At 43.0% G+C, this 14,789-nt stretch overlaps 1 protein-coding gene and 1 non-coding gene across 15 annotated transcripts in view; both read left to right on the top strand.

Moving 5' to 3' along the window:
* The window catches only part of PLAGL1 (PLAG1 like zinc finger 1), a 110,277-nt gene that overhangs the window by 92,911 nt on the left and 2,577 nt on the right, over positions 1-14,789 (top strand). For 10 of the 14 annotated variants that reach the window (XM_045499899.1, XM_045499898.1, XM_045499895.1 and 7 more), the window contains one exon: positions 9,795-10,261. In XM_045499899.1, coding sequence (XP_045355855.1) covers positions 10,110-10,261 — 152 coding nt within the window. In that variant the 5' untranslated portion in view covers positions 9,795-10,109. Of the gene's footprint in view, positions 1-9,794; positions 10,262-13,490; positions 13,619-14,789 lie in introns of those variants that run through there. The other 4 variants (XM_045499908.1, XM_045499906.1, XM_045499909.1 and 1 more) reach the window with 4 other exon arrangements.
* On the top strand, positions 322-430 carry LOC123610046. Its single transcript, XR_006718073.1, has one exon. It is a non-coding gene; the product is annotated as a U6 spliceosomal RNA (small nuclear RNA).

Genomic DNA, 14,789 nt, shown 5'->3' with positions numbered 1-14,789 from the left:
CTCTTCCCACCTTCTTTACCCCATTCCATGTAGACTCAGAAGGGTTAGCCTTGACTGTTAAATAGGTTAGATAGATTTTCAATCTGCCAAACACAATATAACAAGGAAAGGTTCCCACCTGTGAAGAACCTACTTTCTTTTAGTACACTGGGCAACCAAAGACTTGAGCTATTGGGGTCCTTACAGAAGCCAGTAGCCAAAGGGTGTCATTTGCTGTTAATTTGGTCTAGAAAAGTGCCTCAGCTCCTCCTTCATGTCCTAGGTCTCCTCACGAGCCTGAATGCCCATTAGGCACCAGGAGATTCAAGATGTTTGAAACCAGTGTTCACTTCAGCAGCACATATACTAAAATTGGAGTGATACAGAAAAGATTAGCATGTCTATTACTAAGGATAACGTGTCCAAAACTAAATTCCTGACGCATATGTTTTGCTGGGCTTTTCTTCTGGGACTCCTCCTTCCTTTCCTTCACCACCTCCACAGTCACCTCTTTCCTCTGATGACCTCACCTAAATCCTAATCTAACCAGTCTGTTTACTGTCATTTCAACCTACCCTCTCTTCTTTCCAGGTGACTGTTATCTCTTCTGAGATGCGGCAGAAGCTAAAATGGCCTTACTACTCCTGGTCTCACCACTCTCCAATAGATCTTCCATATCTCTGCCATTATTATTGTCACAAAGTATGATCTGATGACAAGTCTACTGCTTATAATGGGTTCCTGTTGCTCAGCCCCCTGGTATCAGCCCTGGGTTGTCCTTGCTTCTTGTGGTTTGGCTCCTCTTGGTCTTCTTGAAACTTAGATTCCTATACTTCTGCCCTTCCCGTTGTGAGTGTGAGTGGGGGAGGGGCAGAGAGAGAGGGAGAGAGACACAGAATCTTAAGCAGCTTTAGGCTCTGAGCTGTTTTTTTAGCACAGAGCCCTATGGGGGGCTCAAACTAAGGAACTCCGAGATCATGACCTGAGCTGAAGTTGGATGCTTAACTGACTGAGACACCCAGGCACCCCTTATTTTTCATTCCTGATTGCAGTTTTAAAGTTTTGTTTAAACATTAAGCTTATAACCTGTCAAGACTTTTTATATATGATGTATGATAGGAATCCAATTTCCTTATTTTTCCTATGGATAACCAATTATTAAGTAGTCTATTCTCTCCCCAGTGATTGCAGTCCCAGCCCTGTAATATATTGTTTCCATACAAGGGTGGGTCTGTTTCTTGGCTATTCATTCTACTCTATTGTTCCGCTTGTCTAATTCTGTGCCTTAGTAGGTCATCCTGCCTTAATTATGGTAGCTTTAAAAAAAAAAAAAAAAAAAAACAACTTCCATTTGTTGTATTTGTTATCTCCTACCTTTTTCTTCTTTGGGAGATACTGTGGTCTGTTTATATGTTGATGAGTATGATCCAGTAGGACTGGGAAGTTCTTGGCTGTTCTTGGACTTTTCTTTTTCCATATAAAATTTAAAATGGTAAGAGTTCTAACAAAGAATCCTGTTGAATTTTTATTAGCACTTCTTCGAGTTAATAATATGGAAAGAACTGATGTTACAATAATTCTATCTATATTTCCCTATTCATGAACATGGTATATTTCTCCATTTATTTAGCTCTTCTGTAATGTCTTTCAGTATAGCTTTATAATTGCTCCATAAATATATGCTACATTTGTGATTAGATTTATTCCTAGATCTTTGTTTTGTGGCAAATGTATATGGTATTTTTAATTTTACTTTTGTTTGCTGGCATTTAGAAATAGTTCCTTTTGTATTTTGATTTTTTATAACTGAGTATCTTGCCAAGCTTTCTAATTCTATTCTGTGTATGGATTCTTTGGAATCTATGTAGACAGTCATCTATAAATAATGAAGGATTTTACTCCATTCCAATTTTACACCTGTCATCTCTTTTTATAGCTTTATTATAGGTCCACTTCTAGTACAAATGTTTAACAAGGTGCAGTGTTTAGTAGGTATTTATCATATAATGAAGATAATCAGCTGTTTCATTAACTTAAAAATTACCTCCTCTTTACTGTTTCTAAGTTTAACAGTGCATATTTCAACTATTTAGCCTATGAATGGTTTTACTGTTAATTAGTCTCTGGGTTATATTAGCTGGCTTATAAAAGGTTGCTTCATGGTGTTAATCACTAGTGAGCATTAGGAGGAGCAAACATGTAAAAATAGCAGGTACCCTCAAGATAAGCCACACTGGCAAACATAAAGATATCAGAGTTTCTGCAGATTCTCAGATGCTCCCCTAGCAAGTTTGACTCAAATCCCTGCCCCTGTCTGGCTCTTGCTACTGCCTTTTCTTTTGTTTTCTTAGAAAAATGTGTTTGTATCTGTGTATATGTATTTCTTCTTTTAGGGATCTCTCTCCCTCTCTCAGGTATTTATAGTTGTTTTTTAAGTTTTCTTTTCCCCATAGAGTCATCGTCTTCATCCCAGCTGCTTTTTTCTATTTATTCTGTCAGTTTTTCTTATTAGATGCTTTCTTCTGGTTTCTGGTGATCCTCAGCTGCCTGCTGATTTATGAGTGGAGCCATTAAAAAGCTGATGGAAGCTTTGTGTACTTCACTAGGGCTTGTTGTAGGTTAATGCAGGTAAACCCTGGGCCTGCCATTTGTCCTTGTAATTAGCTCTTTTCTCTTGGGCCGGTCAGCTTTCCCAGAGAAGACTCCTTCAGTCTCCTACCTTGGAGGGGATGGGCCTGGTCGCCAAATAGGGCAAATATACAAACTTCCCTTCATTCCCTGTTTCCTCAGAGTGCCCCACCCCCATGCCCTCTACCGGGAGGGGGTCAGAGCGCTGCATGCTTCCCCACAGACGTTCCCACTCTTTGTGTTTGTACACCCACTCTCATCCCCACCTCCAGAGTTCCCTAGTGCCCACATTTCTGAGACTCTTAATGGGTTCTGCAGGGTCAATCAAGTTGCTTCACAGCTTTTCATGACTGGCTTAGCACTGAGCTTTCTTATGACTGCCAAGCCAGTTACTGCTGGTTTACCTGCTTTCCAGCTTCCCATATTTTGTGGTAGTTTTCTCCTTTCCTGTTATCTTAGGCTGTATTTGAAAAAATCTCACTAATACTGTTTTAGTAGCGTTTCAGGAGAGACTAGAACTACATACTTTTATTCAGTTTGCCATCTTCCACTGGATTTTTCCCAGCTATCTGTAAATAGAAAGTTAGTACCCTGTCCTTATTGACATTTTCTTCTTTTTTTGTTAATGTTTATTATTTTTGAGAGAGAGAGAGCGAGCAGGGGAGGGGCAGACACACACACACACACACACACACACACACACACACACACAGAATCTGAAGCAGGCTCCGGGCTGTGAGCTGTCAGCACAGAACCCTAACGGGGGCTCGAACCCACGAACCGTGAGATCATGACCTGAGCCAAAGTCTGACACTTAACCCACTGAGCCACCCAGGAGCCCCTTATTGACATTTTCTAAGTCTAGTGCATAGATTTGATGTTCTAAAGCTGTGGTATAGTTGACCAGAGAGCTTTCTCGTTTTTTTTTTCTCTCTGAATATTAAATAAGTCACTTTGGCTTTCTTGTTTATTTTAGGCCTTGTTTCTAAGAAAATAAGAGCTGAGTCATTGAGTTAACAAAGCTAAGTCTCTCAAGGTAGCAGTTTAAAAGTCAGTAGGCAGCAAACTTGATTGTTCAGCAGGTGGCCGGTGGTGCTCCCAGAACAGAACAGAGGGGCAAGGTCAGTCAGTGGGTGCTTCCCACCAGATGAGAACAAATGGTTTCCAATGTGTTAAGGTGGAGATGTCTAATATCTAATAGGCTGTTGAATATGTAATTCTGGAAGTACACAGAAGAACTTTTTGTGGAGGTAGGTTCTCACCAAACAGATTTTGCTCTCAGTTAGCCATGGTTTTCAGTGATCTGCTTTTCTCTCCACCGCAACTTCCTGAGCCCAAGTCTGTAGGGTTTCAGCTGGACTTTCAAATCCGTTCCTCTCAGGTCCACCATCTCCCTATGCAGGAAAGGAGCTCATTCCTCTGCCTGGGAGTGACAGGGAGAAGGAAGAGTTTGCCAGGTGCCAGGTGGGCAGGGGGTGGGAGGACCATTCTAGGAAGGGGCATCGTGTGGAAAACACAGAAGCGTGACAGAACAGGGCACGCTAATGAAATAGCATGTGAATCGACCTGCAGTCCCGGTAGCCATTGGGCCACTGTGGGAGAGAGGTGCACACACGAGGGGGTGACAAGCCTGTGGATCCTCCTTACGAGTTCATTCCATGTGCTGGCAGCTCAGGTGTTAGCGGATTTTAGTGATAATATATTACAACATTAATGAAGATAAATACACATATTTTTTATATAAAAGATTTTTAGAGATGCTGACAAATGAACCCCTATAATTTTGAGGGTAGTCTGCCCTGTATTCAAAATGTAGCCCTGTCTTACATGATAGTTGAATTTATCATCTGTAGCCATATTTGTTTTTTTTCACCTATTTGTTTTTTAATTTTTTTTTATTTCTTAAGTAATCTCTTTGCCCAACATGGGGCACAAACTCACAGCCCCAAGATCCAGAGTCACGTGCTTTACTGACTGAGCCAGCCAGGTGCCCCTGAGGCCATATTTGAAATGAAATTTATACAAGTTGTTTACTGCTTGAATTTCAGAAGAACATTATTATAGGACCTTTTTGGGTTTGTTTTGTTTTTGTTTTTTGTTTTACGTTAACCTGATAACATGCAGTGATTGAGGCACAAAATATATGGCCCACAGATTAGGAAATATCAATGACTTTATGAATAAACTGAATTGATAGCACCAAGAGGGATTTCCTCTGTTTTCATCTAAGTCAGTGACCTTTAACCTGTTTGAATCTAGGACCCCTTAGAATATCTGAAGAAAGCCATGGCCCCTCCCCCCATAAGAACTCCAGCGTACATGCCTCCTAATTTTATACAGAATTTCAGAGAATTCAGAGCCACTTATAACCCCCTGCTCTAGGTTAAGAGTGAAAACCCAGCCACAGCCGTGTGGTGAGGTACTTATCAAGGCCTCACATCTGTCATCCTCAACCAAGTTAGTCCTGCCCCGTGAGCACCTGTTTTGCTGATTAGACATATACTGAGCCCCAAGTCTTCTGTCGTGATTGCTCAGATACGGTACCTAACAAATTCTACAGTGCATGTGCGTAATAAGCAATTAACGACTACCCAGAGGTTCTGAGAATCTTCTTTATCTTGTTGATGTTTATGGACAGTTTTGTTCATTGAGGTTAGAAACTCACTACCAAAGTCCTTCAAAGAACTGATACTAAGAGAAGCGCACTCTCTACAGAGGGCTCTTAGAGCTCAAACAAGCAATGAAGTTCCACTTACCCTGCTCCACGATGGGCTGTTTTCATGTTTTGCGTATATAAAAAGAAAAGAGAACTTTTATAGAAGCCCTTCTAAAACTGGTTTTAACTCATTTGTATAAAAACAATCCCAAGTTAGAGGTGTATGAGACACAGGGAAATGTTTGGAGCAGAACCTTCTTATCCACAAGGAGTGATGATGAATGGAGTCAAAAAAAGAGCTTGGAGTACCCATCTTAGAAGATTAAAAATGGAAATTCAGTTTCCTCTCAGAAATGGGTCTTGCATTGTGTCACTGGGGACAATGGAAATAGAAGCCAGAAGTCATAGTTTATTTTGAGAATGTTGTAGAACATTTGTCGTCCCTTATTAGATGCTTGTGTTACGCAGCACTGGGGACATCCTAGAACTACACTTGTGCTCTGACCTCTACTGTAGTATACCACTCGCTCTCAGGGAACACAGTCTTTCCTAGCTGTTGCCATATATATATGTTCTTATTCCAATCTGATCCTCACTCCTCCCCAAAATAATCAGCATGAACAGAATGAAGCAGATGGCACAAGCCTTCTTTGGCATAGTGGCAGATCTGTATCACTCACGCAGTATTTTTAGAATCAAGGGGATTGAAAATTATGTCCTGAGATGTTTTGGGGGAAGACTTACTATCTTTCCAGGGTGACAGGTGTTGAAATATTACCGTATTTAAGACTCAAATGCCATCTGTATTTCAGGTCACAGAATATAGACTGATTATCATCAGGACCATCCCTTTGTCAGTTCTGTTAGGATTGTTGGTGGTTTGCCAGATAATAGAAAGTTAATCACGAGTCTGTTTCAAGGATGTGGCCAGAAAGCGCATCAGGTTTCAACCAAAGATTGGAATCAGCGGCAGCCAGCCCGTACTGGTCAAGTACATGGTGATGGGGGACGCTGTATTATCCACACGGTTTATTTTTTTAAAAATAGCTAGGCTTTGATCCTCAGCCACAGCGAATTTATAGTCTGTTGAGAAAGACTATTTTTATAGGAGTTTGTGATAGTATCATGAACACAGTGTAAATATTTATATTTGGAGGTCCACATTAATGAAATACACAGTTATGGTGAAAGAAACGTTAAAACCATTTGTGAATTTGAATTCATCGTTCAAAAAGACTTAAAGAATGTTAATTATAGTATAATTAATTCAGTTCGACATTTGAAGGCCAGTTAGTGTTGGGCTAGGCGTATTTAACACATGGACCTAAAAACACATCAGGGATTGTGAAGAGACACTCATGAAATGACTTAAATGTGTATAAAAATGTTTAAGTGATGTTTGTTATTGTTTGAAAGTTCCACGTGGAACAAAGTGAGGAAATGTGTGTCACATTTAAATAAAATCTGCTGTGTCTGTAAATCCCTGATTATATACCCACTGTCTTCAAAGGCCCAAGGGAAATGTAGGTAATGATGTCCATGACTGTTGGACTTTGGAATCTAGGGAAGTGGCTGGAAAGTTGATCTGGGAAAATTTTATTTAGTGCTAAAGGGCAGGCACTTTTTGTTAAGTCTAAATGGAATAAATACTACTTTTCCTTCATATTCTTGGTCTGTTGGTAAGCCATCAGTCAAAGTTGGTATCTGTTGAGGAACAAAGAATGCCGATGTTGACTTGCCAAGGTCATAGGTCTTTCTGCGTGTGTGAGCATGTTGTGTTGTCCAGACTACTGGTTCCTCCCACTGTGAATAGCGGATGGTGGGTCACACAGAGGGAGAGAACGTGAGTTTTTCTATCATGGCCGTAGCTGAGTGGCTAGAACCCTGTGCCACTTGTGCAGCTGATGGCTTCTGCTCTTAATCCCAGTGTTTCATAAACAACTTATACTTGTGTGGTATGTTTTTAGATTACTGCATATTTCAGATCCCTGTTGTTCCAGTTGGTTGTCCCCAGCAGCCCATTATATGCATCAGGTGGTATCACAAATAAGGAAACAGACTCAAGATGTAGTTGACAAGTGGACAAGCTAGAATTTGAACTGGGGAATCTTTCCACTGTATTCATAGAACAAGTGGCTGGATCTACACGAATCGCTCCCACACTTCAGGGAAACACCTGAGGGTGAATCAGCACGGTTGTGTCTGAAGGAAAGCAGAACCTTGCCTTTCTCGCTCTCAAGTGTGGAACTGAGTTGTGCCGTCTCATACAGCAGCCACTAGCTACACGGGGCTATTTACATTTAAACAAAAATTTCGGTTTCTCAGAGTCACGTTTTGAGTGTTCAGTAGCCGACATATATGAGACACTTCCGTCATCACAGAAAGTTCTCTTGGACGTACTGGTCATCTCTCAGCAAGAATGTGGAGAATGAATTTAGTGTACATGCAGGGGATTGGTGGGGGAGAGAGAGAGAGCAAATCCCTCCACCACACCGGCTCTCCTCCTGAGGGACTGGCGCTATTTTGAGTTCAGCCATCATGAGAACAAGGAAAAGATGAATTTCAAACTTCATATTATGTTTACATTTTAATCTTTTTTGATAGCCTTGGAACACAGAAATTTCAAATGAATGAGGACATTTAATGGTGGTGATAAATTCTATGCCTCTTATAGCTGGGCCAGTATTGCAGCCAGACTTTGGCTGGATGAGAAGTGGGACACGTCATGAGACCTGGCAGCAAAAACTCGGCCACGCAGGATGGCATTCCTGGAAGGAATCATTTTGTCTGTGGCCACGCTCGTTGGGGATGCCTCAGAGTAGGGCCTCAGGCATGAGCTGCAGTACTGTGCGGGAACAAGGAGTTGGGGAAGAGGGGCTCAGTTCAAGTCACACTTGGTGACAGAGGAGCAAGGCGTGTGCGTGCTGCCATCAGAAGGAAGTTTTGGTGCCAAGATGCTGGCTGAGAGCGCCCGCGTCCCCAGTGTTGGATCAGCGCTGAAGCTTCGGCTCAAAGCCTGCGTGTCAGCTCTGAGGGTTCCGAGCAGGCGGGGCACAGGGGGAGGGCTCTCTGCCTGGTGCTGGCTCCTGCCGAGCTCTGAGCAGTGTCTGCAAACATCCGAGCTAGCTGATGAGGGACACAAGAAGTCTGCTCTAGGTTTTGTCCGCTGGAAAAGGGGTATCTCTCTTTCTGTGTATGTGTGCTGTGAGCTGGTAGGTTTAAAGATGCTTAGACTGTTGTTGTAATAAATTTGACCTAGCTAGACTCCAGCCTTCTTACCTGAAAGTAACCGTGAAAAGGTAAGTAAAAACTTTTAACAACAAGGAGCATCTCTGAAGACTGGGCAGTAAATGAATGCATGCAGGAAACGGGCCCTTGAGGACCTGCTGTGATTGGTCACTTTGCTGCGGGGGCCCTGCTTACTTGGCAAAGCTCAGAAAAGACTGACCTGCATACAAGCTACTCCAGTGTGTTGAATGTAAACATATGGTACCTTTTTTTTTTTTTTTTAAGTATGGCAACTGAAAGGTTAGCATCCACTTGCCTGAGAATTACTCTCTCTAGAAAAGCACAGGATTCTAGGTAGCCAGGGTTTTTTCTTCATTGTTCATGACTGCCGGAGACTCTTAAGGCTCCTCAAATGGTGGCGCATTGGTAGAAGAAGAAGAGCGTGGGTTTGGGTGACTTTGCCTGGGTTGGAAGGTTGGTTTGAGACAGGTTGAGGCAGCAGGCCCACCTTCTAGAAGTGGCCTTACTAACGACTAGTTGGCCCTCCAGAGTGGGGCTGGGGAATGAGGAAATGTCCCCAGAAACAAAAGGGGAAGAGATCAGTAGAAGAGTTTACAAGAGGATGCTGCCTACACCTCTGACTGCAGCCTGAGCCATCATTTTTGTTTCCGTGGGAATATTCTGTCTCCCCTCAAAGGCACATGAGTGAACTAAACTGGTTTTATTCACATTTTGTTTACATCACGCTGTTGAGATCTTCAGCATGGTAACCTTATAAACAAATTAACTTGGATGTATACAAATTATTTCATCTCCTTCCCTGGAAGTTTAAACAGGTGTGATAAACAACGTATGTTATGCTAACCATGGGTGAAGACAGCCCAAGGTTTGAATAAGCAGAGATGACTTTTATTTCTGTACCGATAAAACACTCTAACACATGGGGGAGATTTTTGGTTTTTTTTTCCTTTGAATTGGTTGGCTGAGCCTCACACTGACCTGAAGTCATGATCTGAAGTAGGTAACACACACCTTAGTCGATGGAAAGAGCTGTCTCTGTCAAAAGGAAAGTGTGCTTCACCTACCATCAGAACACTGTGTGCTTGCCTCCTCGCCACTTGGGAGGATTTATGTGCAGAAGGACCTCCCAAAGCACATGAGGGAGGACAGAGACTCGGGTGCTGCATTGGAGCCATTGAAAGTAATATGTGGATTCTGGGTAGTCGATGCTGAGCTGGGAGGAGAGGAAGAGCACTCTTGTCCAATACAAGCTGATACAAGAACACTGTTGTTCTCTCCACAGACAGTCTGGCGATCCAGAAGATGCCCCAGCTCTGGTGATGCTTCTGGAACCTCATCTGTGCCTCCGACATTCTCCCAGCCTGAGACTGCATCTATAAATTGGGATGTGGGAAAGCAGGAAGCAAAGCTCATGGTAACTGAGAGGCCCATGTCTGGGTAGAACCAGGCCCAGGACCACGACGCTGCCTCTCCCCTGGTCTGGAGTTCAGGCTGCCGTGGCTCTGCTCATGTGCTCAGCACCATCCTTCCATTTGTGCTTAAATGGCACAACATTTGGTCAGCGCATCTGAAAAGGAAGGTGTGAGAAGTAAAGCCCATGGCCACCTATCCCTGCCAATTATGTGGCAAGACGTTCCTCACCCTGGAGAAGTTCACTATCCACAATTATTCCCACTCCAGGGAGCGACCTTACAAGTGCTTGCAGCCAGACTGTGGCAAAGCCTTCATTTCCAGATATAAATTAATGAGGTGAGAGGCTCTAGAAAAGGTATGTACTTTGACACATACCTTTAAGTGGCTTTGCTAGCCCTCTGACCAGAGACCGCAAGGGAAAATGAATGCAGAATGTGGATGCACATTAGCCTTGCACACTGCAGGGTTTAATGCGGTTTTCTGTGACAGTTTTGCATGTAGTGTCAGTTCGTTCATTCAGCAAGTATTTCCTGTGGTCCTACAATATGCCAGGCATAAAAACACAAAGATGAAAAGACCCGTGCTGGGGAGATAGTCATGCAAACACAATTAAAATGCAGTGCAGGTGCTTGGACAGAGGTGTGCAGGTGGAGGAAGCTGTTCTCCGCTGCTCGATGAGGAGCGTCGGTAGGGCTTCTCAGAAAGACACAGCCATACGCTGGACCAGGAGGCGGACAGAGATGAGGTTCTGGGGAAGCCCGAAGCCTTGGCCTTAAAGCGCACAAGTCTAAAGGGTAGTGGTGGAGGAGGAACAGGTGAGGCTCAAAGTGGAGGCAAAAAAGGAAAGTAGCTCGTAACTGGCCTTAGTCTCTGTCCTGAAGGGTCTGTTTATCGTAATGAGTCTGAGCAGTGGAAAAGGTGGTTTTGATCAGGGTGTTAGATGACTCTGGTAGTAATTCGGAGGCGAGAGAAGAGGCAAGTAGACTGAGGGGGAGGTGTGAAGTAATAGTCCAGTATGAAATACGGAGCGTGTGTTCGCGTCCTGACAGTAAGGATGGAGGGGAGGGAACATCTCCCAAGTGCCAGCTTTCGGAGCAGTTCCTCAACTTGCAAGGAGTTTGTCCAACCTCCCAAGTGGAATTCTGTTGGGAATACAGGTGTTGAGTATGTGCATTTAATCAGATTTTCAAAGGCATCCATGATATACCAAAGGATAAAAACCGTTATTAAAAAAAAAAAAAGTATATTTAGTCTGAATTATTTTTTGAATGCCTATTAGGTCCTCACTTCTGCAAGGGAAATGAATATAGAAATTGAAGCTTCTCCCTCTAAAGGATTTTCACATCCTAGAAAAGATAAAATACACACACACACACACACACACACACACAAAGTTGCTAAATTGCACAGTAGTCTTGAGAACTGTTGAGAACAAAGGCCACGTGTGCTATGGATGTGGTCCACACGCAGAATCCGCGCTGTTGTGTGCATCTTTTGACACCTGGTTAAGGGAAACTTATTTGCCTTTCATCTCCATGAAATGAACATTAGAGCTTCAACTTTCAGACTACTCACCTATAAATGCACGAGCGAGAGTCGAAATTTGGCAAGAGAGGATGTCCATCTGAGTGGCATTAACATGGACCACATTATTATTACATCTTGGAGTGCCCTTGAAGAGAGGCACCTGGAAGTTTTAAAAAGATCTACATTATGCTCCTGGCCCCTCAGTATACCACTGTCATAATGTAATAGAATCGGGTTTAAAATAAGCCTATAAGCACTTAGGTATTTTAAAACCCAAATGGGTTCTGTACACAGGCCAGTCTTTAGTTGCCAGAAATATATAAGTACCGAGTGCCTGTTGTGTGCATCAATTTTGTTGCAAAGCCCTCCTCTTTTGCAACAAGTTTCTTATGTGTGCACAGTGATTGTTCTTACCCAAACACTGAAAGCAGCATTTGCTGCAGTTAAAACCCACAGTGATGATATTAGGCTATGAATAAAGATCAAAACACATACAGGAGGTAAATATTTGAAAAAGACTGGAGCTAACAGATTATTGGAATGACAGGAATTAGGTGGGATTACTGTGGTAAACCGCGCTGAGGAAGTTGCCTTAAGCAATATTTGGGAGGTGGTCGTTTCAAGCAAGGGAAACAGCTTGCTGGGCGAAGGGGGCAAAGTGCGGCCAAAACGGGAAGCAACGGGCTTTATGCAAGAACCGCCCGCCCTGCATGGCCCCCCGCACCTCACACCTCTCTGGCCTGAAGGAGAGTAAAGAGTGGCAAGATGAGGGGACGCTTTACGTTTTGTGGTTTTCGTTTTTACGGTGGGGGTAGCATTCCATCCCATTTCCCACAGCTTCAACATAAGCTCTGTTTTAGAAGCAGAGGTTGGAGAAAAGAACTTGCTTAAGTAGAAAAGAGAACGTGGGCCCCAGTACAGCAAACGGGGGAAGCAGGTGGAAACAGCAAAAGGCAAGAAGGAAAGAGGATTCGGCAAGGCCGGTCAGAATTCCTGGTGGGAAGTCTTACTGTAAGCAGTTACACTTGGTGCTGCCTGTAGCAGACTGAAACTGATGGTGTCATGGACTGTGAGGCAAGACGAGAAGTTGAGGGAAGGAAACCACTTGTTGAAGTAATTTCAGCTATAAGATGATCGTGTTCTAGATTGGGACTATTGCATGAGTGAGTAAGGGATCAATTAAAAGGGGAAGGGCTGGATACCAGGCAAAGGAAAGAGTCAAAAAATTCAGAGGAATGGCAGCTGGTAAAATGTGAAAAGTGGGATTGTTGCTCAAGTAGGGTTTTGTCAACCTGTGCCTTTCTCACAGGTAGTCAGGAGTAGGACAGTCCAGTCGTTAACTTGGCACTGACCTACCCATGGGTGATAAATCTAATCCGATCAAAGTCCTCCACAAAGAATAAAAGGGAGAGAGGCAAGAAAGAAGAGCCAGGGCAGAGCTCAGGGGGTCCTGTTCACTAGTACTAGACCACATTGAAAACTGTTTAAATGCCAAGTTTGCAAACAGCTCCCCCTCACATCTGCTGATGATGTATCTGTGGATATCTTGTGTAAGAGTGGGGTATAAGCCTTGTATAACTTGGCTTGCAAAACCCTTTCTGCAGTCTGTTTCAATACATGCAGAACTTGGGGACACACCTTCTGCATGTCCCAGGTGCCTGTCGCACTGGCTCCTGTCTCTCCACAAGTGTCTGTGCCATTATAAGTATCCCTGTGTATGCTGAGCTCTGGTGTCCTGGAGGGAAGGGGCGGAAGGAACTTCCTTTTCCTTCTATCCCCTGCACTTAGTTGGCTTTTTGTTTTTAAAGGAGAAAGGGAGGTGACCTAAGGTTTTGCTTTATTTTTAAGAAAATGACAACTAGACTCAAATCACCTTTATGTTTTTGAACTGGCTTCCCAACAGCGGCTACTATAGACCCCTTACAATTCTAGAAAAGGATCAGGAGTGGACAATGTAGGTTAGAAGGTTGGGTGAAAGGTATGATGAGTATACTTTTGACTTCAACATATGGTCTTTAAAGAAATTCTTTTTTTACAGAATGAGTTGTTAGAAATTCTTTTGTACCCAAAGCCACAAGTTCAATTGCATCTCAGAGGCGTGCAGCCCGTCTCCAGTTCTTCAAGATCCCACTGAGACACCCTCAGCCTGCTTCGTGAAGGTCACTGGTAATTTCATTGGCAAAATTCAAAAGGGCTTTTTCTAGAAGGACTAAGCTTCTACAACAGTTCAACGTTTTCCTTTGAGGGGCGCGCCTGGGTGGCTCAGTCGGTGGAGCATCCGACTCTTGATTTCAGCTCAGCTCATGCTCTCATGGTTTCTGAGTTCAAGCCTGTGTGGAGCTTGCTTGGGATTCTCTCTCTCTGCTCACGCTCTCTCTCTCTCTCTGCTCACGCTCTCTCTCAAAATAAAAAAATGTTAAAAAAAAAAAAAAAAGTTTTCCTTTGAGCTTCAGGGACAAGCCATAGTCCTCTTAGTCGGTCTGAAACATCAAAATACCTGTATTATATTTGTAAAGCACAAATCCATTTTGGAAAACCATCACAATTCCATTTGTTGTAGTTCCACTGAGCTCCTAAAATCTAAACTCTGTTGGTTTAATTTTTATTATTGTTTTTTAACTATAATTTATTGTCAAGTTGGCTAACATACAGTATATACATCACGAGAATCTACCCCTAAACTCTGTTGGTTTTAAAAAACAAAACAACCTCGGTGAGGAAATCCTGTTTGTCATCCTTAAAACTTTAAAAAGGTTCATTTTAATAACTGAGTGTATCCTGTGAAACGCCAGGTCTGTATGTTAGTTGTACTTCCAGAACAGCATCCTTAATTGCAGCTTGTGGCTTGAAGTACAACCTAGGCTGCTTCACGAATGTTGTCGTTCGAGCCTCTGGAGACAGGGGCTGCACACCTCTGAGATGACAGCTGATAGAAAATCTTAAATGGGGCGCCGAGACTTGAGCATGAGGCTCAGGCTCACAGCACAGGTGGTGGGGTGGCGTTCTGGGTTTTGGATCCAACTGAACACTCTCTGAGTCAAGGATAGACTTTTTGTGTTATTTCTACGGCCTGAACTTTTTGCCTCAATTAATGAAAACCAAGCAGGAATTGTACATAGGATAAAAACCTAAAATCTGGGAAGAGGGTGTGAGGGGGCGCATGGGGTTCTGTGTAGAAGGTTAATTGGGTCACTTTTGAAAATTGGGTAATTTCCGGAGAGTATAGAACATCCATTGAACCCCTTCCTGAAAATGACATATTTTTAAATATTCGTATTTGCTTAGAAATCTTTGCCTATATGAGGAAAATAGGTTCTCAAAGAATATTTTTTTACAG

Source organism: Leopardus geoffroyi, chromosome B2, assembly GCF_018350155.1.
Source record: "Leopardus geoffroyi isolate Oge1 chromosome B2, O.geoffroyi_Oge1_pat1.0, whole genome shotgun sequence".
Taxonomy (NCBI): Eukaryota; Metazoa; Chordata; class Mammalia; order Carnivora; family Felidae; genus Leopardus; species Leopardus geoffroyi.
The sequence above is the reverse complement of the archived record's forward strand: the minus strand, read 5'-3'. Positions and strand labels throughout refer to the sequence as shown.